The sequence below is a fragment of the Neofelis nebulosa genome, chromosome 4, assembly GCF_028018385.1.
Source record: "Neofelis nebulosa isolate mNeoNeb1 chromosome 4, mNeoNeb1.pri, whole genome shotgun sequence".
Classification (NCBI taxonomy): Eukaryota; Metazoa; Chordata; class Mammalia; order Carnivora; family Felidae; genus Neofelis; species Neofelis nebulosa.
Window position 1 is genome coordinate 106,876,279 of NC_080785.1, and position 20,798 is coordinate 106,897,076.

The 20,798-nt window shown below is 57.8% G+C and overlaps 1 protein-coding gene across 5 annotated transcripts in view; it reads left to right on the forward strand.

The window, feature by feature from the left end:
• The first annotated feature begins 9,418 nt into the window (after positions 1-9,418).
• TNS3 (tensin 3) overlaps positions 9,419-20,798 on the forward strand; it is a 218,945-nt gene continuing 207,565 nt past the window's right edge. Inside the window, exon 1 of one of the 5 annotated variants that reach the window (XM_058725604.1) lies at positions 9,419-9,446. In XM_058725604.1, coding sequence (XP_058581587.1) covers positions 9,434-9,446 — 13 coding nt within the window. In that variant the 5' untranslated portion in view covers positions 9,419-9,433. Of the gene's footprint in view, positions 9,447-10,461; positions 10,699-10,813; positions 10,910-20,798 lie in introns of those variants that run through there. The other 4 variants (XM_058725600.1, XM_058725599.1, XM_058725612.1 and 1 more) reach the window with 4 other exon arrangements.

Genomic DNA, 20,798 nt, shown 5'->3' on the forward strand with positions numbered 1-20,798 from the left:
CATGTACCAAAGGTTTGCTCCCCCAAACCCTCTTGTCCTACCTGACCCCATGGAGAGCCCAGGTAGGAGGGGCACAAGGCCTTGAGAGCGCAGGCCCTGGGGCACAGGCAGCCGGGCTAAGGAATCCTGCAGGACAGAGTTCCTCCCTTAGATCTGCTGGGAATACGCCCACCTACATTCTTGGACTAGTTTAAAATCTTCGGGCTTCCCCTCCCCTCGCCCCCACGGAAGCTGATCTTTAAATAGAAAGGAGTTGCTGGTTAATAATGTTCGGGAAAACAAAGCTCTCCTAAATATATACATCTCTCTCTCTCTCTCTCTCTCTCTCTCTCTCTCTCTCTCTCGAGCGGGAATGACAAAAACAAGCCTTTTTTTTACAGCACATTCCTGGACCCAGCCTTGGAATTTGGAGCCCTGGCCTCAGGGATCTGCCTGCTTATCCACCCCTCCCCCTAGGAGATGCTGGTGATCCCCGTGCTGGGAAGCCACACCTCAGGCCGGAGATTCTGCGGTGGTGGGGGTGGGGGGACCCAGGAGAAGAGGGTTCAGTTAGCAGAAGCCACGCCAGCCTCCCTTGGTGACAGTGGAGGTGCTGCTGTCCTCGAGGGGTGTCAGGGTCACAGGGAGGGGTGGGGGGAGGTCGCACAGAGAGAGGCCAAGGTGGCTGCATCTGCGCCGAGCACGGGACGAGGTTCTAAACAGAACTCCGGAGCCTGTGCTCCCAACAGCCGGATGGGATTGATTCAATTATCAACTCCATCTTTTTTCTTTTTTAAGCTTATTTATTTTGAAAGAGAGAGAGAGAGAGAGCACGAGCACACAAGCAGGGGAGGGGCAGACAGTGAGGGAGAGACAGAATCCCAAGCAGGTTCTGAGGAGCCATCAGCGCAGAGCCCGACGCAGGGCTCGAACTCACGAACTGTGACATCATGACCGGGCTGAGCACCCAGGCGCCCCAGCCTCTCCATCTTTTACAGAAGAGGAAACCAGGGCACAGAGGAGTTAACTTGCCAAAGTCACATAGCAAACACTCGGCCACTCTAGGGTTTCACATTCGGCCTGATTCCCGGGTGTGCTCCCAGGCGGAGAAGACAGAGGGACCCACATGCCACTGTGGGGGGCGCGGTGCACAGGCCCCCAGCTCTGCAGAGACACACCCCCGCAAAGGAAGAGCCAGATCAGTCGGCCTTTATCTTTCTCATAACTGATGCTATCTTGTCCAGCATAGGGAGGCTTTCGAACCTCAGAACCAAAAGCAACTCTGAAACACACCGCCCCGAGGTCAGGTGCAGTCTGTGGGGCCTGTGGCTGTTGTTCAGCCAAGGATGGGGGAGCATGGCTGCAAGAAACAGACGCATTCCTGAGATGTTACATGCAAGCTTGTTTTTCTAATAAATAAATTACATGTTACATGTTCAAAGGAATATATGTTTAGAAAGAATCTTGCTGTTGACTACCTTTGTAAACCAGTATCATTTTATAACTAATTCCTGGAGCTTGTGGGTGGAGGGGAGGAGGAGGAAGGGGGGGACAGAGGCCCCACCTAGGCAGGCATCCACTCCGGTACCTAGCTTTCTCTTTTGGATTCCTACTGCTGACCTTTCCCACCCAGGCGGTGCCGGGAGGGACCCCCTGGCTGAGCCGGCTGGATGCTGAGGTAAGAACGTCATCAGAAGCAAGCCGTGGGGCAGGCCAACTGGTCCGGCCCCTGCAGAGAAGTTTCCAGATCCCCTTCTCTGATGGGCAAATGCACAGCTGGGGCTTTCTCGTTTCCTTTGATGGCACTTGAGAGATGCAGTCTGGCTAAAGGTGAGTGGTAATGTTGACTTTGATTCAAGGAGTGATCCTTAGTTTTGGGTGTTCATGAAGAAAACTTATGCAGACATAAACTGAGAGCAGTTTAAAATTCATTGTCACGGTGCCTCCACTGATATCAGATTAGGGCCTGAGCCCCGGTGAGCCTCTAGCCGGCCTTTCGGGGACCTGGACACAGCGTGGGGCCACCACTGGCTCAAGATGCAGGACAGAGATTGAGGGGTCCCTCTTTCCTCCTAGGATCCCCTTCTCAGCAGAAAATGGCATCATTGAGACACCTGCGTGGCTCAGTCTGTTAAGTGTGGGACTCTTGATTTCGGCTCAGGTCATGATCTCGAGGTTCATGAGATCAAGCCCTGCGTCCAGCAGTGCAGAGCCTGCTTGGGATTCTGTCTCTCCCTCCCCTGCTCTCTCTCTCTCTCAAAATAAATAAACTTTAACAGAAAATAAAAATTAAAGCTTAAAAAAAGAAAATGGCATCATTTCCCAGAAGATTATGCACCTGTGGTCTAATTTGTAGACACTGGTGTATTGTGCAAAAGGTCGCAGAGAGTGAAGGGGGGCGCTGAGGAACAGAAATCGCTCCCCGAATGTGCTGAGCTCTGGGTTGGAGTGGGGAGAGGCCTGGAGCATCTGAAGGGAGTCTGACAGGGGAGGAGAGACCCTACCAGGCGAACCACGGGGCATCTGCGGAGCAGGATTTTCTCTGCAGCGGGGTTCTCGGTGGAGAGCTGCTTAGTGCACACCCGAGTAATTCCTTCTGTAATTCATAATTGTTTCAACGCAGAGGAACAAAACAAAGCCACAGAGCCCTGGCCGCTGGCCTGCTGGCCCATCTAGAAACAGGAAGAGAACGGACTGGCCCTCCCTGCATTCTCTCCCCGGCCCTGGGCCCTGTGCCCCCTCCCCCCACCCCCCGCAGTAGGTCTCCGTGGTCACGGAACTGGCACCAGTGGATGGCAGACCCTGTGCAGAGGCCACAGGGAGGTCCCCCTCTGTCCTGCACAGACCCCAAGACTACAGGGGCCACGGCCTCGGTTTACAGGTTCTCCCCCAGAACTGAAAGGGCCTGAGCTGAGCCTTGTACCTCCGCCTTCTCTCCCGCCTGAGGTAGGGACCCTCCGGCTGGGCTCTGGGGTCCTGTTCCCTCCGGCTGGGCTCTGGGGTCCTCTCCACTCCGGCTGGGCTCTGGGGTCCTGTCCTCTCCATCTGGGCTCTTGGGTCCTGTCCACTCTGGCGGGGCTCTGGGGTCCTGTCCCCTCCCCTCAGGCCCACCTCCTTGGATGCCTGCACCCAGGCTCAGGAGGGCTGTCCTTGCCCCCACACCTGGCTCCTTCCCGGGCCTCGCTGGTCAACATGTCCACACCTTCTTCTTCCTCCAGGGTACCTGCCCTGCACACCCCTTGGGGCATCTTCACACAATCACAGCTTCTCCGGACCTCAGAACTGTGGACAGTGGGCTGATGTTTCTGCGGCTGGGGGGTCCCCTTCGCTTGGAAGCATTCAGGCTGAGCCTCATGAGTGTGAGCCTGGTAAAGGGGACATCCTGGCCTGGAAGGTGGAGGTCGGGGACTTCTCCAGCTGGAACATTCTGGATTTCTCAGATATGCCTGGCATGACCCACAGTCGCCTAACTCTGGCCCTGGGATCTCACTGCAGGGGTCCCAGAGGCAGGGGCCCGGCGGCTGCCACTGGCGAGGGCTCAGTACTGGTTTGCTCGGTGAACACACCCTTAGGGCCTGGGAATGAGCACGGCTGCCTGAGCACGTGCCCTTTTGAAGGTGTGTTGGATGGATGTTACAGCCTCTAAGTGCCACGTGCCTGGCGCACAGTAGGTCTGGTGAACCTTGCTGGGTGGGTGAGTAAGCGAGCGAGCCAGTGACCTCGGGTCTTCTTACTCCGCTCAGGCTCCTGGAGAAGTACCAGCTGGCTGGCAGGTCAAACACCTTCTGAGGAAGGAGAGAAGGCAGTCTCTTGCCTTCTGGGGCTGGAAGTCGGAGACCCGAGCATCAGTGGGCCAGTCCCTCCAGAGGCTGTGCTCCTGGGCGTGCACGCGGCTGTCTCCTCCCCTGTGTCCTCACATGGTCGTTCCCCCTGCCCGTATGTCCTGATCCCCGCTTCCTATAAGGACGCCGGTTACACTGGATTCCGGCTCACGCTAGTGACCTCGTTTCACATCAGTCACCTCTTTAAAGACCCCATCTCCAAGTACAGTCATATTCCATGATCCCGGGAGTTAGAACTCCCACGCGTGAATTTTGGGGGATCCCAGGTCAGCACAGCGGCCTCATGAGTGGCAGGTGACTGAGAATGCCATGAAGGCCACACCACACGGGGAGGTGCCCATCGAGGTCCCACAGGGGAGCCCCCGCCCGCCGTTCCCATGCTGCTGTCACACGCAGAGCCCTGGGCTCCCCTCCGGGGCTCGTCTATGTCGGTGCGCGTGGCATTGGCGGCTGGGGGCTCTCTCTGTGTGGCTGCAGAGACCCAGCCTCCCTCTGTCCTGTCTTGGCAGACCCCCTTTCTCTGTCTTAGCTCCCATCTGAAGTGTCGGGCCTGGGACTGCAGACTGGTTTCCAGGAAGACAGGCCTGCCCTGCTTCCCCCCACGCCCCTCCCCTCCCCCCAGGCCCCAGACGGAGGGGCTTAGTGAGAGGGGCCTCCCCACTGAAGGTCTCTCTCTCTCTCTCTCTCTCTCTCTCTCTCTCTCTCTCTCTCCCACCGGAAGTGATTGTGTCTCGGGCCCTGCAGGTGGGGCTGTGCGCATGGGGATGTGTCTGTGGGTCTAGAGGGAAGGGCCCTCCATGTCACCTCCCCAGGCCCCTGCCCCAGATAGCCTCATTCTTGTGATATTTGGTGGGGACGTATTGCTGTCCCGCTGGTCCAACTGGATCGGGAGATCCGAGCTCAGTCTGGCCCTCGGCTTCTCATTCACATTGGAGAGCTGACCTCAGCAGGCCTCGGCTCTCCGCTGTCCCAGGCTTGGTCGGGACAATGGCCAGAGGCTCCGGACTCCCGCAGCTGCCCACGGTCAGCCCTCCCCCTCCCAGGCTCTGCAGGGGAGACTCTCTGGTCTTCTGGGGGCCTGGACCTCAGCTCCGTGCAGGAATCACGGCTTGTCTTGAAACAGGCTTCCCCCATGGTGATGTTGGAATCTGTGCTGATCATGCAGAAAGCAATTAGATCATCAGGGGTTGTTACCACTTTCAGGAATCTAGAGCATTCCTCACTCTGATACATGGAATAAAGGAAGACGGAGGTACTACCTTTTGTAGTTCCCTTTACGTCGGCAGGTTGAAAGTCAGGTGTGATTGGTGTTCTGAAGTTTCAGGAAATATTCGTATCATCTGAAGCAGGGACACGGGACACGTATGGTTTAGCAACGGACCCGTGTACGGCTTTCTTCGCAGTGTATGTCCCAAAGCAGTGCCCACTGTCCGTGCTCAGGTGAGAGATGCCGGTGACCGTGTGGCCATTTGTCCCAGGCACAGAATCAGAAGAAGTATTGCACAGATGCTTCAACCAGTACATTTTGTCTCTAGGAATAAATCTAGTATTTCACTCAAAAAGAAAAAAAAAGTTAAGGGTGCAGATGTGCTGGGGAGATTGAGGGAAAGCGCGCCAAATGTCCACAAGTGCGGGTTTGGACAAGCTCCCCAAGCAAGGAAAGCAGGTTTCTTTGTGGCCAAAGGTTCACAGGAAGTTTGGGGGGGGGGTCTCTGCTCGCTCCAGGGTGTGGAGGGGTGGTCTGCAGGACATCTGGCACTTGGGGGCACGGGGGGAGGGGACATGGGGGGGGCGGGATCTGCAGAACATCTGCAGCCAGGGAAGCATGGCTGTGCCCACATCTATAAGGAAGGTGTTTCTCCTTACAGGTCCCTTGGCACTTTTGAAAATAAGCTTGTTATTTGAGAACAAGGACAGGGCAGAGTCCCCGGATAGACCCTCCCCCCTCCCCCTCCCCCCTCCGTCACTGTTCTCTGATGGGTACCTTGCATTACAGTGTCACCTTGGCACAGCTAAGACACCAGGGCTGGGACCTCACTCTCTCCCAAAGCCCACACGTATTTGGAGTTCATTCGTTGGGCCCCGCTGTCCTTTCTCTGTCCCAGGACCCCATCCAGGGATCCTTCTGGCCGGGCAGTTCTCCGACTTTGTTTCTGACGACCTTGGGAGTTTTGATGAGACTGGTAGGGTGTTTTCTGGACTGACCCTCAGCTGGGACGGGCCAGCTTCTCCTCCTGAGGCTGGGGTTCAGGGTGAGCTGGGAGGAAGCACAGAGGCAGGGCCCTAGTGCCACCAGCTCACATGGGAGCCACCCGTCACCATGCACCCCGATCGCCGGGCTGAGGTCACGGCTGTCCAGTTTGCCCGCCTCACTTGCTCCCAGGCCTCCGACCCCTGCTCTCTCAGAGGAAGGAGGTCACCAAAGCAGCCACACTCGCGTGGGGATGAGGCACCGTCTCCCTGTCTCCTGGAGGGGAGCTACACACATAGATTGTTTGGAATTCTGCCAGGGAATTTTGCCTGTTCTCTGTCACTCAGCATACATTCAATCGATCGATCGATCAGTCAGTCAATGTGTATGGACGCCTGGGTATTGGCATGTATATTTTGAATTACAACCCAAAACTGTATTTATTTTGTGGTCCATATTGCTCTAGGTTTGACCACCAAGAGAGAGCTCATCAGACTTGGAGGCCGTGTCCTTTTGGCTGCCTCCATCCTGTTAGGCTGTGAGCATGGCCTCGCTCTCTGGCACCACGAGGTGCTCCAGGCTCAGCTCACTGGTTTCCTGCCCTGCCCTAGAATCAGCCACCTCTCCCAGAGCCCCCGCTCCTCTTAGTGGGGAGAGGGGTTAGAACCGGGGCCCAGGAGCTAGGGGTGCCTCTTGGCCCTGGGGTCACTCCTTCCCAGTCTTCTCCAGCGGCATTTTATTTTATTTATTTATTTGTTTATTTATTTATTTTTTAAAGTTTATTTATTTATTTTGAGAGAGAGATCAAGCACAAGTGGGGGGAGGGGCACAGAGAGAGAGAGAGAGAGAGAGAGAGAGAGAGAGAGAATGTCAAGCAGGCTCTGCTCTGACAGCACAGTGGTGGGTCTCAAATTCACAAACCTCGAGATGACGACCCCAACCGAAATCAAGAGTTGGACGGACGCTCAACCGACCGAGCCACTCAGGCACCCATCCAGTGGTGTTTTGAATAAAGGATCAAGTTCATTTCAAAGGAAGCCAGAGAAAACGCTGCTGACTTGGGTGCGACCTCGGGTGATCACCGGACAACCCGGAACTCAGCTCTCTTGACCCTGAGATGGGACCAAAGCACCTTTGCGACCCCCTTCTGCATTTGGAGGGTGGGATCAGATGTTCTCGCAGGTATGTACAGTGTGTTTCACCCCTTCGGGACACTGGACTAAACGTCAGTCACTTAGCGCTCCCCGATGTTCCAGACCTCTCTCTGGATTTGTCCATTCTTCCAGAATCTCCCATTTCTTCAAGATGCACCCTCGCTGGAGACTCTCTGTGGCCCATGCACCCAGTGCACCATCGGGGAGAAAAGACCTATTGGGGAGAAGGCAGCAGGAGCACCAATGACCGCTGGGGCTCTCCTTTTGGACCGGAGCCCCCAGCCGGCTAGACGTGTGAGCTCCTCACTGCTGGGGCTTTGGGGCTCTGCCCCTGCCGCACAGGACCACGGGGTGAAGGGAGGTGGGGTGGGGCAGGAGGCAGAGTCCAGACCCTCCAAGCAGCTCCCCCTTTGGGTGGCCAGGGACCTCCCCATGGCTCAGAAGTCCTGGGAAGCACCGGCAGGTGGATCCGTGTATCTTGATCTGGTTAGGAAGGCTCCTAGCTGCAGGAACAGAAAACCCGGCAGCCGGGGTTCTCGACAGCAGGCACCAGAAGCCCCAGTGGGGTCTGCCCAGTGGCATCTTCCCTTCTGCTCGGCCGTTGTCATGTTTGTCCTCACACTCCTGGCTTTGGGTCTCGTGGGCTCCCGCTCTAAGTACCTGTAGGATGGGGCCCTGGCTGGGTTCAGTCTGCAGGCTGCTCGCGGGGCTGGGGCAGGTCTCCCCCTGCCCCCCAACTGTTCTGAGCATGGCCGGAGCCCCAAGAGCCAGCCAGTCATTCTGGAGAGGGCACCAGCCCAGTGGGACCCGCAAGGGGCCTGCAATAACCAGCTGGTTCCCTTCGATGAGCCCTTGCGCCGGCCAGGCTCTGGGGGCCAGCCCTCGGCCTCGGCCTCCTTTGGGGTCGGCCTCCTCTGCAAAGAGTGTCTTTCTGCGGGGGTCCACCTTCCCGGGGTGGCCCACCCCCAAGACCGACCCATGTGTCCTAGGACGCCTCTTGCAGCACCATACCCGCTGCCTCCCCTCCCTCTCATCTCTAGGGGGATGACCCTGCTCGTCTCTGTCTCAGAACCCACACCCGTGGCCCCCGCAACTGCACAGGCACTGGGCCACAGGGCCACGGCCACAGAAGAGGGTGTGCGCACGCACTGTGGTGGAGAGGGAACCAAGGTCCCGCGGGTTTGGGGAAGGCTCTGGGAATCAGAAGAGGCCAGATGCTGGGTTGTGTGTTTGGGGAGAGGATACCGTATCCCAGAGATCTCTCAAGGAGCATGCTACCGACATGTGCCACACGGGCTTGGGGCCACGCTCTGGCCTCATGGTTTCTACAGCACCGTGAACCTCGTCCTGTTTTCTGCTGCCCCTTCCAACTGGCTCTCTGGAAAATGCTCATTTTCAGTGCAAGAAAGTGAGAAAATTATCCAAGTCCTTGTCCACATGCTTCCTTTGACCCAGGGATACTAAATTATCAGACTTTGGCCATGGCCAAGACCATCTTCATAGTAATGACAAGCTTCCAGAAAGTTCTTTCTGGACTCCAGTGGGAACAAGAGTGAGGCAGCACAGAGGGGCTCAGGGTGCTAGAGACTCGGCCGAGCCCTCGCCCAGACTCCCCTCTGCCCTGTCTGCTGTGCTGGGAAGGTACTGGCAGCTCTTGGTGAGAAGCCGTTTTTCCCTTAGCTAAACTGGTTTGAGACTTTTGCTTTCGGATTGAGATATTTTTGGATGGGTAAGAATGGAAAAAATGCGTGTCCCTTTTTCAGATAATTGTGGCTGTCCCACTCTTTGTTGAAGTTCTTGGAAACTCAAAGTTGTGGGCAGTGAAGGGGGGCGGCCTCGGACCTGAGAAAGCACCCCGCAGGTGTGGCCACCTGCACTTTGTTGAATCAGGGAGCCAGTGGCACGGACTCTGGTAGGCAGAATATTCGAGAACACCAGGTGCAGGTCGCCTCCTCCCTTCTTAGGGCTCTGAGGGGGGTGAATGAGGACAGACACTGTCTCAATAGGCCTCCAAGTCCCCACAGCCCCAGAAATAAGGAGGTGGTGCGGCTGGCCAGCTGGCGAGAGGCAGTGGGGCGGGTGGGACTTTGAGGGAGAGCAATTTGAGGACAGAAATTCTAGAAGAGTCTGCCTGGTAGGGATGAAGACACCCAGCTTCCCAGCCGTGAGCGTATCTGCCCTTGTTCTGGCAAGTGGACATCCTGATACCTTATGAAGTTCGAGTTCACTTAGGGACCTGGACATCGTGACAGATTCTGACATGCAAGATGGATAGACCTGGTAGGCTCGGGATGTTCAAACAAAGAGCCAGTTGGTGCGAATGTTGGGGGTGGGGGGGTGGGGGCGAGCCGGGCAGCTCCGAAAGGGGTAAGCGTAGCTTATTGTCCTGATGGTTCCGGATCTTTTTCATATTCTGTTGCTGAGCAGCTGGGGGACCTTGGACAAATTATCTAGGATTTCAGCTTGTTTCCCTATGGGTAAAAAGAAGATAGTTAATACCAGCCTCAGCCCCATTTAGGGGTCAGCTGGCTGTGGACTCCTCCCCTGAGGCTCCATTTTGGGTCCCCCCTCTCCCTCCTGTCAGCCCTGGGGCTGGGGTCTCCTAGAGGGCAGGAAAAATGTCTGTCCTATTCCTGAGGCCTGGGGTTCAATGCTCAGGAAGCATTTACCCCAGAGAAAGAATGCCCAGCTCAGTCTGAGAATGAGTTATGTGCTTTTGACCTCTTGAGAAATAATGCTACCCCGTAGAGCAATGCACTTGCGAAGAGGCGCTGGGCCCCTGATGAGGGGATGCTCCTGGTTACTGCACCTCAAGGCGAGCCCAGCCCTCTCCTGGTGGGATCCAAGCAGAATCCCTATGCCCCAGGTGGGGCTGAATCTCACAAACTGCAAGGTCATGACCCCAGGGGAAATCAAGAGTTGAATGTTCAACCAGCTGAGCCCCCCAGGCGCCCCAAAGTACAGCGCTTCTAATTCTGCCAAAGGGTGTGCGTTTTCCAAGGGGATCTTTGGAGGTTGCTGCCCACTTCCCGGATTTCACTAGTGGGAAAAACAAGGCCGAGAGGCTGACTGAGGGGATATGTGGGTCTGGGGGATGCTGGCATCTCTCTGCCTTTCCTCCCCTGAGCACCCCTCTTCCCCTGACGGCTCTTCCAGAATGCTCCTGGCCAGCCTAAATCCTGCTCCTTTCTCCAGGCTCATTTTAAGAAGTCATGTGACTTTTGAAGTCTTCCCTGACCCCTCCCTCCACTGGCCTGACCTTCCAGGGACTTGTTAAGCATCTTGTGCTTTGCCTGTCGTGGCTGTGCGGTTTTGCGTCTGCACGACCCTACTAGATTGTAAGCTGCAGGCGGGCAGGGAGGTCTGGGTTCCGGAGAGCGCGTAATCCTAGCGCCGGATGCACGCGTGCGTGGCTGAATGAATGAGTGAATGCAGGAGTGAACGAACGAGCCAGTTTTGCAGGGATCCGGACCCCAGCAGCCCTTCGCGCCCCACCCGCAGCCCGCGGACACTCGGAGCAGGGGCCCCCCAGGTGAGTTCACCGTCTCGCGGTCCCGCGGAGGCGCACGGGGCCAGGTGACCGGCGGCCGGGCGCGGCGGTGGCGATTGCCCGCGCCGCCTCGAGGGGGCCCTGCGGCGGGCGCGGCCGCGAGCCAGGAGGACGGCCCGCCCGCGCTGCCGCCGCGCTGCTCGGCGCCCGGCCTGCTGCGGCCATCGCCCTGCGGGACCCGCCGCTCGCCCAGGTACCGGGCCGCGCCGCCGCCCTCTTTGTGTCGGGCCGGCGGCCGCGATTGCGCGCCGGGCGCGGGGAGGGGCTCGGGGACGTAGCGCGGGGTTGGAAGCGAGGATCTGGGGTCCGGGGGCGCGGCCGGGCGGCGCTGCGCGGCGGACTTCGCTTTCGGGGACGAGTCCCGAGACCGCAGGGCTGAGAGCCGCGCCGGGGCCCTGTCCCGGTCCCCGAAGTGGGCGGGAGCCGGGGGCGGGGGTCCCCGGGCGCTCCCTCCTGACTTTTGAAGGCTCAGGAGCCTCGCGGGGGGCCCCCGGGGCGGGGGCCTCTCGGGGCCGGCGCCACCTGTGGCACGTGCCCCCCGGCCGGCCGGCGCGGTCGCTGACAAGCGGCAGGGGGGAGCGTCGGGGCGCGCGGGGCGCCCGCGGGGGGCTGCGTTCGGGGTGGGCGCCGCGGCCCGACCGGGGCGCTGGGGTCTTTGCTTGAAGGGATGTGAAAATCTGTGGTGTGGCGGGAAGGGACTCCGGAGCTGCCAGAGGGCGACCCCCTTCCCCACCGCGATTAATAAAAGCGCCCGGGGAAGTGGGGCCAGCAGGGCGCACTGTCGAGGGCGGTCACTGCCTGTTCAGAAGTCCCCCGACCCTGAGGGGGCTCCAGTCCTCCACACACTTTGACCTTCTGGAGGTTTTCATGACCTCAAAGACTAAAGATGCACTGAAAATCGGGTAAAAGTTTTCATTTCATTAAAGTTTTCACTGCATCAAAGTTGCAAAGCGTTTCGGAACCAGCCGGTTTGACATTTTGGTGTGTTTGGTCTGCCTGTTGCCGTCTTTGAAGTGCTGTAGTTAGTTCTCTGCCCTTTGAAAGAGATTGGATTCTCTCCTCTCTGGGGCCTGGGAGGTTATATTTGCAAATCAATCAACAAGTATTAAGAAAGGCGTTTCTGTGGAGAGGCCTGGAGGAGCCTGGGAGGGGCTGGCGAGTCTGTGCAGCTGGAGGGAACGAGGCCAGTCCCGGAGCATGAGGGGACCTTTGTGCACAGGGAGCTGCCTGGGACCTGGCTGGAGGCCAGACTCCTGACCTCAAAGACAAAGTAATAGTATCTTACTTTGCAATATTGCCAAGGAATAGTGACCTCTGAGGCAAAGTAATCACATAGTAACAGCAGGTACTTAGTGAGCATTTGCTTGTGCTAAATGCTCCTCATGCCTTTATTGCATTTCATCCCAGTGGCCTTCCTCAGATGGGACTGGGGTTGTTGCCCCATTTTACAGGTGCACAAATGGAGGCAGAGAAAGGCCGAGCATCTTGTTCATGTTGATGAAATGTGGTGTGGCGCAGGGCTCCAGCCGGGATGGAGGTTTGCAGGGCCCTGTCCTCGCCCGTGCTGTTGGATGCAGGTTCTGACAGCAGGTTCCTCAGCTGAGGTGCAAACTGTGAGCTGTGGCAGCAGCTGAGTTCTTGCTTTGCAAAGCACTGACAAGGTGGAAAAAGTAGTAGCTGCTGGGAACCGGGTGCTCCTCGATGCAAATTGACCAGCTTTTACAAAGTGTAGGTTTGGCACCTAATGGTTTCAAAAGGAGCAACTTGCAAATGTGCCTGTGGGAGGTGAAGGTCACGGGGTCAAATATTATGGTCCTGCAGGGGGTGTTGCTTATGGGGATTTAGGGGGGGGAAAGGCCTGGGAAGAAGGCTAAAAGGCAAGAAAAGTGAGGGGAGGGGCCTAGTGGGGAAGGTTTCTGACCCACTGCTGGCTGGCCCATTTTACAGATGAGTAAATTGACAAACAGGGATCCCATCAAAGCTCTGGCTGGTGCCCTGGCGCTCAGGCTCCTTGTCTAGGACCAGCCTGGCATAAACCACCCCCGTGTGGGGAGAAAGCTTTCTGTTCCCTCCCAGCACCCTCCCCTCGCCTCCCCCCCCACCCCCCCACCCCCCCCACCCCCCCACCCCCCCACCCCCCCACCCCCCCCACCCCCCCACCCCCCCACCCCCCCACCCCCCCCACCCCCCCCACCCCCCCACCCCCCCACCCCCCCCAGCTCCTGTGGGGTGGAGAGGTGTAGGGCGTTCTTGCTGGAGAACCCGCCAGCCTTAGCCAGCAGTGTTACTGTTGTGGGGTCACTGCTCTCTGAGTGGGAGGCTTCCCTAGGGTGGCTCCCAGCCATGACTTTCTCTGGGAGAGGCCCTGTTTCCGGGCTGGGCCTCCGGCGGGGTCTGGTTCTGCCCCCAGGAGCTGGGCTGGGGTCCGGAAGATACAGGCCCTTTCTGGTAGAACTCTGTAAGCACGGGGTGATCTGTGCCCCGTGCACCTGGAGGCCCCTGTAGTCACCTCTGTCGATCCCGAAAAAGGACTCCTGGTTAGTTGGTTAGTTCAGTAGGTGTTTGGTTAACTCAGAGCTACTGTTTGGGTGTAGGAAGCCGTCACTGTCACTGTCTGGGTCCTGCGCACCGTTCTAGCTGCTGGAACCCTTGCTGCCCAGCGGGGGGCGGGGTGCATGCAGGGGGGCGCCTTTCTGGGGGTGCCCATGTGGAGCTGGTATCGAACACCATTCCGCTGCTGCTTTTAAAACACCTAGACATTCAGAATCGCTTCCATCAAAGTGCCGTTGAACGTGACTTCTGCTGGCTTCAGTGAATGTTGTGAGTCTGTTCTCATGGGCTGAGCCCTGTGGACAGCAGGCGGGGTGGTTCCACAGCTGGAGTGGGCTCAGGGTAGACACGGTTATCTCTCCACGACTGTCCCTTTCCTAGAAGGGCAGGAAACCAGAATCTCCTGGTTTCTAGAACTTCCTGTTGCCTTCTGCCTGTCTGCACAGTGTTTGGTGAATGTCCATGGGGCAGTGTGGGTCAGGGGTGCTCTGTCACATCCACGAGGCTGTGCATTCAGGGACATCTGGGTATCTGCTGTGCCTGGATTTGGTACAGCCCTGCCGGGTGTCCCAGAATCCCCCTGGGGAGCCGCTGAATTGGAGCGGGGGAGGCCTGCGAGGGCAAGGATGACCACCACGGGTTGGGGGAGCCCTTAGGAGCGGTCAGAGTGCCCCCCCCCCGTGTCACTGCCCCCTGCCCGTGTCATCAGCGATGACCCCTGTGCGTTTAAAAAATTATGTTAATTTTTTTTAAAAAAGAAGGCAGTGATCTAGTATTAATATATATTGTCCCAAATGGGCTAATTTGATGAAAAATGTGTGTTTAAGGAGTCTTGGTCGGTAATCAGGAAAATTCCCTCCGGTGGGGCATTCCTGATCAGGCAACTTGGAGCCACCAGCTCTGGGAGAGAAGTCTTTCCGATGCGTCTGTTCCCTCATCCCTGGGCTGGACAGGGCCTCTGTGCTCAGCTAATGGCCTTGCAGTAGCACCTTTTTGACAGCTTAGCTGTCCTCACTGTCACAGGACCTGATCTTCCCCCACCCTCCTCGCAAGGCGTGGTTTTTGTCTCCGCTTTCCAGAGCTCTCAAGACCTGGGGCTGGTTGGAACCCTGGTCTGATGGGGACAGTCTGTCCTGCCTTAGTGATGGGCGGGTGGGGGGTGGGCAGAGCCTCTGAGTGCGTGCCTTGGTGTGGTGCTGGGGGCGGGGGGGGGGGGGGGGGGGGGGGGGGGGGGGGGAGGGGTGTCCCGGATTGGAACCCAGGTCCATCTGCAATCTTGGGACTTGTTCCCAAGACCAGGGGTCTCCATGGGTCCCTGCGAGGGGCTGGTGAGGTATCCGTAGCTGGCGGGGCTCCTGCCCCAGCTGCTTCCTCGGACAGGGAGCCTGTTGTCGCTTTCTGCTTCTCTTCCTTCCTCCGTCAGTGCTCATTGTGGCGCGTGGGGGCTCCCGCCTTCCTCTTCCTCTCCTGGGGAGACCAGAGAGCGCTCACTGCACCCTTGGCAGTCCCAGCTTTGTTCTTCAGCTTTAGGAGTCATCTGTGGGCCCCCGTTCCAGCTTCCCGAGTGGCGAACCGCTCACGCTCCCGGGGCCGGGCTGTGCCCGTGGGCCCCGTCCAGGAGGCTGAGGCTCCAGGCAGCCGGCACCGTGCTCAGAGGCCACCGCAGGGTGTGCCCTGAGTGTAGACTTTCTGAGAGCGGCTGTGAGCAGGGAAACCACCCCCCGAGGTTCAGAAGGCCCAAGAACTAGCTGCAGCCGACAGAGAAGGCAAGTGTCTACTGGAGTGGCCCGGAAGGCCTTGCCGGCCTCTGGCAGCTCTGCTGTGGGCAGGACGGGCCTGGAGTGGGGACCCTTCTCCGGTTCCCGGCACACAGCTGCAGGGTGCTGCCTGTCACTCATCGTGAGCCGCAGGAGAAGCGTGGGCAGGCCCACATCTGGCCGGCGAGGCGCCCTGGGGCCAGGCCGGGCCATTAGCTGGGCGTCTGCGTTCTGTGCGAATTCCTCCCAGAGCCGGGCTGGAGCTGGCTGGGGGAACAAAAGGGCTCCATTGACTGGGTCCTGGCCTTCCTCCCTCCTAATTCATCACCTCCCAGGGGCTTCCTGAGCCTCACTCCCTCCCTACTGGGGATTTTGGACGCAGATCAAAGGCATGGCTCGGGCAGCCTGCTGGGAGGAAAGAGTGGGTTCTGGTGGCCACAGACTTGGGGTAAAGCCGCCCTTTGTCGTGGGGAGTGTCCTTGGGGCTCCCCACCTGCAGCCTGGGGCCTCGGTGCCCTCCAGGGGACTCACACCAGCACGAGCAAGCCCTGTGGTGGTGTTTTGTGTGACTTTGGGGTTGCGTCTCGGACTTGGGTTGGGGTTTCCTCCCTGCTTGTGGCCCAGGGCCACTGCTGAATTTCCATAGCTCCGGGGTCTCTTGCTGGAATACCACTTCCGCATTCTTGGAGGCGCTATCTGATCCCCCACGGGGGCCAGCAGTGTGATCCTTGGAGGAAGTGGTGGGACTCGTTTGTCCTGGTGATCTGAGGATGGGATCTGAAGTCCCCCGGGGTGGGGGTGGGGGGTTGGGCAGTGAGGGAAGGAAGGGGCCTATCTATGCCCTCAGCCGGTTGGGCAGGCATTTCCCCTTGTCCTGGGCCAGGAGGGGAGGGGACAGTTGTCACCAACATTGTTCCCCAGTCAGAGAAGCTTCCCAGGTAGTGGATGTCTTAGCTTCTTAAATTGATTTCAGACTCTTTCTACAAAATAATTGTCACGCAATACGTGCTGGCTGTCGACTTGGAGAGCCGGCTTTCTGTAAGCACTGGCCCAGAGGCAGTGTTCTGGAGGGCTGTGCTTCTGGACTTTACCTCGTTGAGATCACGTGCAGTTTTAGCACCAACAAGGCAGTAAATGCATCCCTCGCCTGCCCCCCTGCCCCCCTGTAACCACCTCTGCACACGCACGGCCATCGGTGACAGTGCCCCAGGAGAGGGATGTGTCGTACGTAGCGGACGTGAGTGAGGGCCGTGTGTCCTTTGCATGCACCGCCTGCATGCATCATCCCTGCACGGGGGCTGTTGAGCAAGATCCTGGCCCGTCATGTCCGCGGAAGGACTTGCCAGCCTGACCGAGGTCAGAACACAAACTTCTTTTTGGTATCGTGGTAAAATACATAAATCATAACATTTTCTGCGTTAACTTGAAAAGTTCAAGTGCGCAGTTCAGCGGCGTTGAGCACATTCATGCTGTCCATCCCCAGATCCGTTTCCCTCTGGAGAAGCCCTGTCCCCATGAAGCACTAACTCCCCACCCCCTCCCCCAGCCCCCCGCTCTATCCCCCCTACATTCTGTCTCTGTGAATGAGTCCTCCAGGGACCTTGTTCAAGTGAGGTCACACACGATTTGTCTTTTTTTTTTTTTTTTTTAAGTCCGAAGCAAGCTCCAGGCTCTGAGCTGTCAGCACAGAGTCCGACATGGGGCTTGAATCCACGAACCTTGAGACCCTGACCTGAGCCGAAGTTGGACGCTTAACCGACTGAGCCCCCCAGACGCCCCACAATTTGTCTTTTTGGGCTTTTCCCACTCGGCATCACGACCTCCGAGGTTCACTCGTCTTGCAGCAGGTGTTAGACTGTCCTTCCGTTTCAAGGCTTAAGAATATTCCCTCGTGTGGATGGAGCACATTCTCTCCCTCAGAGAGGGTCACTTGGGTTTGGTTGTTGTGAGCAGGGCCGCTGTGGTCGAGGACGTGCAGGTATCTGTTTTTTAGCCCCCGCTTTCCTTTCTGCTGGGCATGTGCCCAGGAGAGGACACAGACTTTTGGACGTCCCCTTGATATATACAGTCGCATCGCAATGTGCTCGTTAGAGCCTCTCTGTGTCTGCCCAGCATCCCTGACTGCTGGGCCTAGTTGGCGCCCACAGGGTAGAAACCAGGCCCGCGGGGGAAGGAAGACGGAGACTTCTTACTGAGCTATTTTGACAGATTGTGTAAACTCAGTGATTAATGGAACGAGGCAGGAAGAATGTCTTTCATTTAAAAAAAAAAAAAAAAAGAGCCTTCAGAGTTGCTTGGTTTTATTTTCAATTAAAAGGGTCTGATTCTGTTTCTGGAGAATGGTTTTAATTTGGATAAATAGTTCAGTCTGGGAACCGCATGCCAGAGTCTATGATCTATGAGCGCAATTACCCAGGGCTCCGTCGGCCGCTTTTCGGACCCGGGCCTGCTTTGGTTTGGCCTCGGTGCTGGGGCCCTGCAGGTGCTGAGCTTTGGGGACAGGCCACCCTCCTGACCTGTGCACAGGATCTGCGGGGGCCATCGGCCGCCTTGAGAGCAAGAGGCCCAAGCCTGGTAGTCGCTGGTTAATTTTTATCTTTCAAGAATGCATGTAGGATCTCGAGTCAGGGATGCCAAGGAGCAGGCCCTAGATCTCCCCTGCCTTGCAGTTGGACCAGATTCACCGGCATCTTTTCCAACGTGGGTATGGGCGGCATTGGTCAGGTTTGGGGGACGCGGAGGGGCAGACATTCTTACAGGCTTCCCCCTTACGGAAGCTTCTTCTGAGGCCAGGCACGGGGCTCCCTGAAGGCTGGGCCTGGGGCCTTCTTTCAAAGGGGACTGGAGTTGGATCACAGAGTTGCAGAGTTGCAGGGAAGCTGAGAGAGGGGGAGTCCTGGGGGCTCTGGGGAAGGAGCCCTCGGGGAAGCGGCCTTGGGAGCATGAGGCCCTGGAGGAGGGATAGGGTGGAGGAGGGCAGAGGGGATGAGAAGGCACAGGACAGAACGTTCCACTTGCTAACCTGGGGAAGTGTCAAAGCCTCAAGTCTCCACGCTGTTTAACCAGTGGGGGCGAAGTCTGCGACGGGGCCCATGGGAGCTCTCTAGTGTGGCCAGGAGCTGCAGCAGGCTGCCCCAAGTGCAGGCAGCCACACAGGAGGGGCGCCGGACGAGGTGGCCCTCTGCAGCGGGGAGGGGTCCTGGCCCTCTGCATCTGAGGGTGGGGGGAGACTCTCAACCCACAGGAGCAGCCGGTGTGGACCAGGCCTGCATCCCAGGCTGCACTGCGCACAGGCCCCTGATGAGGGCACTTCCCAGCATAAGGGATAGTAAGGTCTCCCGGCTGGGGGCTGTTGGGAGTTGCGGGGAAGGAGGGCACTGGCACACGGGGTCCTGACCCTCTTCTGGGCAGGCAGCTCGGGGGCTGGAGCCCCGAGGAAGTTCTGATGCGCCGCCTGGTCCTTGGGAGGCCCTGCCTGTCCGGTACTGCATGGGGGGACGCTGGGAGCATCCGAGGTCTGTTTTCCCAAAGCCTGTGCACCCCCACTTCTGGAATGGCCCTGGCAGCTCCTAGGTGCCCCACAAAGCCCTTTCTGGTCGCCCACCTGCAAGCCTGTGATTGTGACCTGATGAGATGTTTGGATGAGGTTGGGGGCAACGTCAGAGTCGAGTTCTCTTGTCCTCGCCCCTTCCCACCCCGTTTCTAGGGGAATACCCATGGTGTGCGTCATCTTGGAGAGCATAGTTAGCTGTCACAGCGTTTCCGTTATTGCTGGAGATGCCATCGCCCGACTGCTGTTACCATGGTGATGTGGCCACCGGGTGGGTGCAGTTGGGGGGCCCCATGGTGCCCACGGTCCCCAGCGTCCAGGTCTCCTGCGCCACTCCTCGGGCTGGCGGCCAGGGCCCCGCCAATGTAGGTTTCCTTACAGGGTCACCACGTGCAGGGTGAACAGCAGTCGGTAGCTGACAACGTGTGGCAGGATGGTGGGCACTGAGGCCACAGGCAGGCTGGCCATGGCTCCACGAGGCTCCGTGACCAGTGCTCTGGGTAATCATGTGGCCAGGACCTGGAGGGGCCGAGCTCAGCTCTGCAGCCTGGAGTGTTCTGTGGGGTCTGGACGGGTTCAGCTTCCTGGGTCTCGAGCCAAGATGGTTTGGGTCAACGGGCTGGGGGCTGCCGGAGCCTTTGGCCAACCTCAGTCTCTCTTGTTTGCCCCCCATTGACTTTGGGGCTGCCTGCCTGCCTTCCATTGGTCTAAACCTGTTGTTTCTGCTGTGTTCCGCCTGGTGTCAGACCCGAGTGCTCTGAGGACATCAGCATGTCTACATCCTGTGGTGCCAGATGGTGTTGAGCAGAGAGGAGGCCCTTGGCTGGGGGCAGCTGGCTGTATACGCTGGGGCTGGGGCAGAACGGGAGCCGGCCTGCGGACCTGGACCCGGGACAGCCACGGAGCTTCTCTCTCAGCCTTGCTGAACGGCCTAAGGACGCTCCCTGGTGACAGCATGCGCGTGAGGTCATCTTGAGGACACACTGCATTTTCCTTCCTTTTCATCTTCAGTTTCTCAGCCTTTTCAGAAGACTCCATCCCAAGTAAGCCTTTCTGACCCCTACGTACCCTGCCAGGCACCTGGGAAGGAGGTGGGCTGCGGACCTTGGCCGTCACAGCCCGTGTACCCTTCCTGACGCCCTCTGGGATCAGCTCGCTCATTTGTGTTCACATGTCTCTCTCACTAACATCTGAGCTCTTCCAAGGCTGCTGCTTTCGATTTTGTAAGATAAGAGCTTTGGAAGCTGCACAGAGTTAACGCTGTGCCCTTGGGCAAGATGTTTTGTCACCGGTCCCGGGAGCCCTGTCCCCCCCTCATCGGCAGCATGCCCGGCGTGCTTCACAAACCAAGGACACAGTTCCACACCCCAAGGGAAACCTTCTAGAAGCTGATTCTTTACTGGAAGAGAGGGGCGTGCTCACGCGTTACCCCAGGGTTTCAGTAATTTTTTCAGGGTCGCCATTTTCTTTTTTCTGGAAGGTTTGCTTTGCAGTGAGCTCCATTAACTTTCAGGCGAGGGCCGCTGACACGGCCTCTTACAGACTTGAGAATCCGACCCACTGTTATTTCCTTGGAAAACTGCCACATTTCAAGTTGTCATATTATTGAGAGTTGCCAGTAAATGCCCGCTAGGAACCCATGCAGGCTCCCCGACCAGAGCCGCGAACACAAGGCCTGAGTTTACTGGTCGCGCAGCACAAAAGAATATTCTTTTTGGACCGAGCGAGTGGTGGGGTTTCCTTGAAACCCGCACTGTAAAAAAATGGCAAGAATGATTTCCTTTGTCTCACGCTCAGAATGGATTCCAGTGTTGATGCAGACTCACCAGGATGTGTAATCTCTTGTCTAATATTTAAACGAGGGTTTTGTTCTGGTAAAAACGCGGGGCACCCAGCAGACTCCTGCGCGGACAGCAGTGGCCCGTCCTCCTTAACCGGCTTTCTGTCCAGCCTGCCGAGGTCATGTTCATAAATTCTTTCGCACGGAACACATATAAAACAAAACAAGACAAAAGGAAACAAAACGAAACAAAACAAAAAACTGGCCTCGGGGCACGTGGGTGGCTCAGTCGGTTAAGTATTTGAGTCTTGGTTTCGGCTCAGGTCGAGCATGATCTCACGGTTTGTGAGTTCGAGTCCCGCGTCTGGCTCTGTGCTGGCGGCACGGAACCTGCTTGGGATTCTCTCTCCCCTGCTCGCACACTCTCCCTTTCTCAAAATAAACA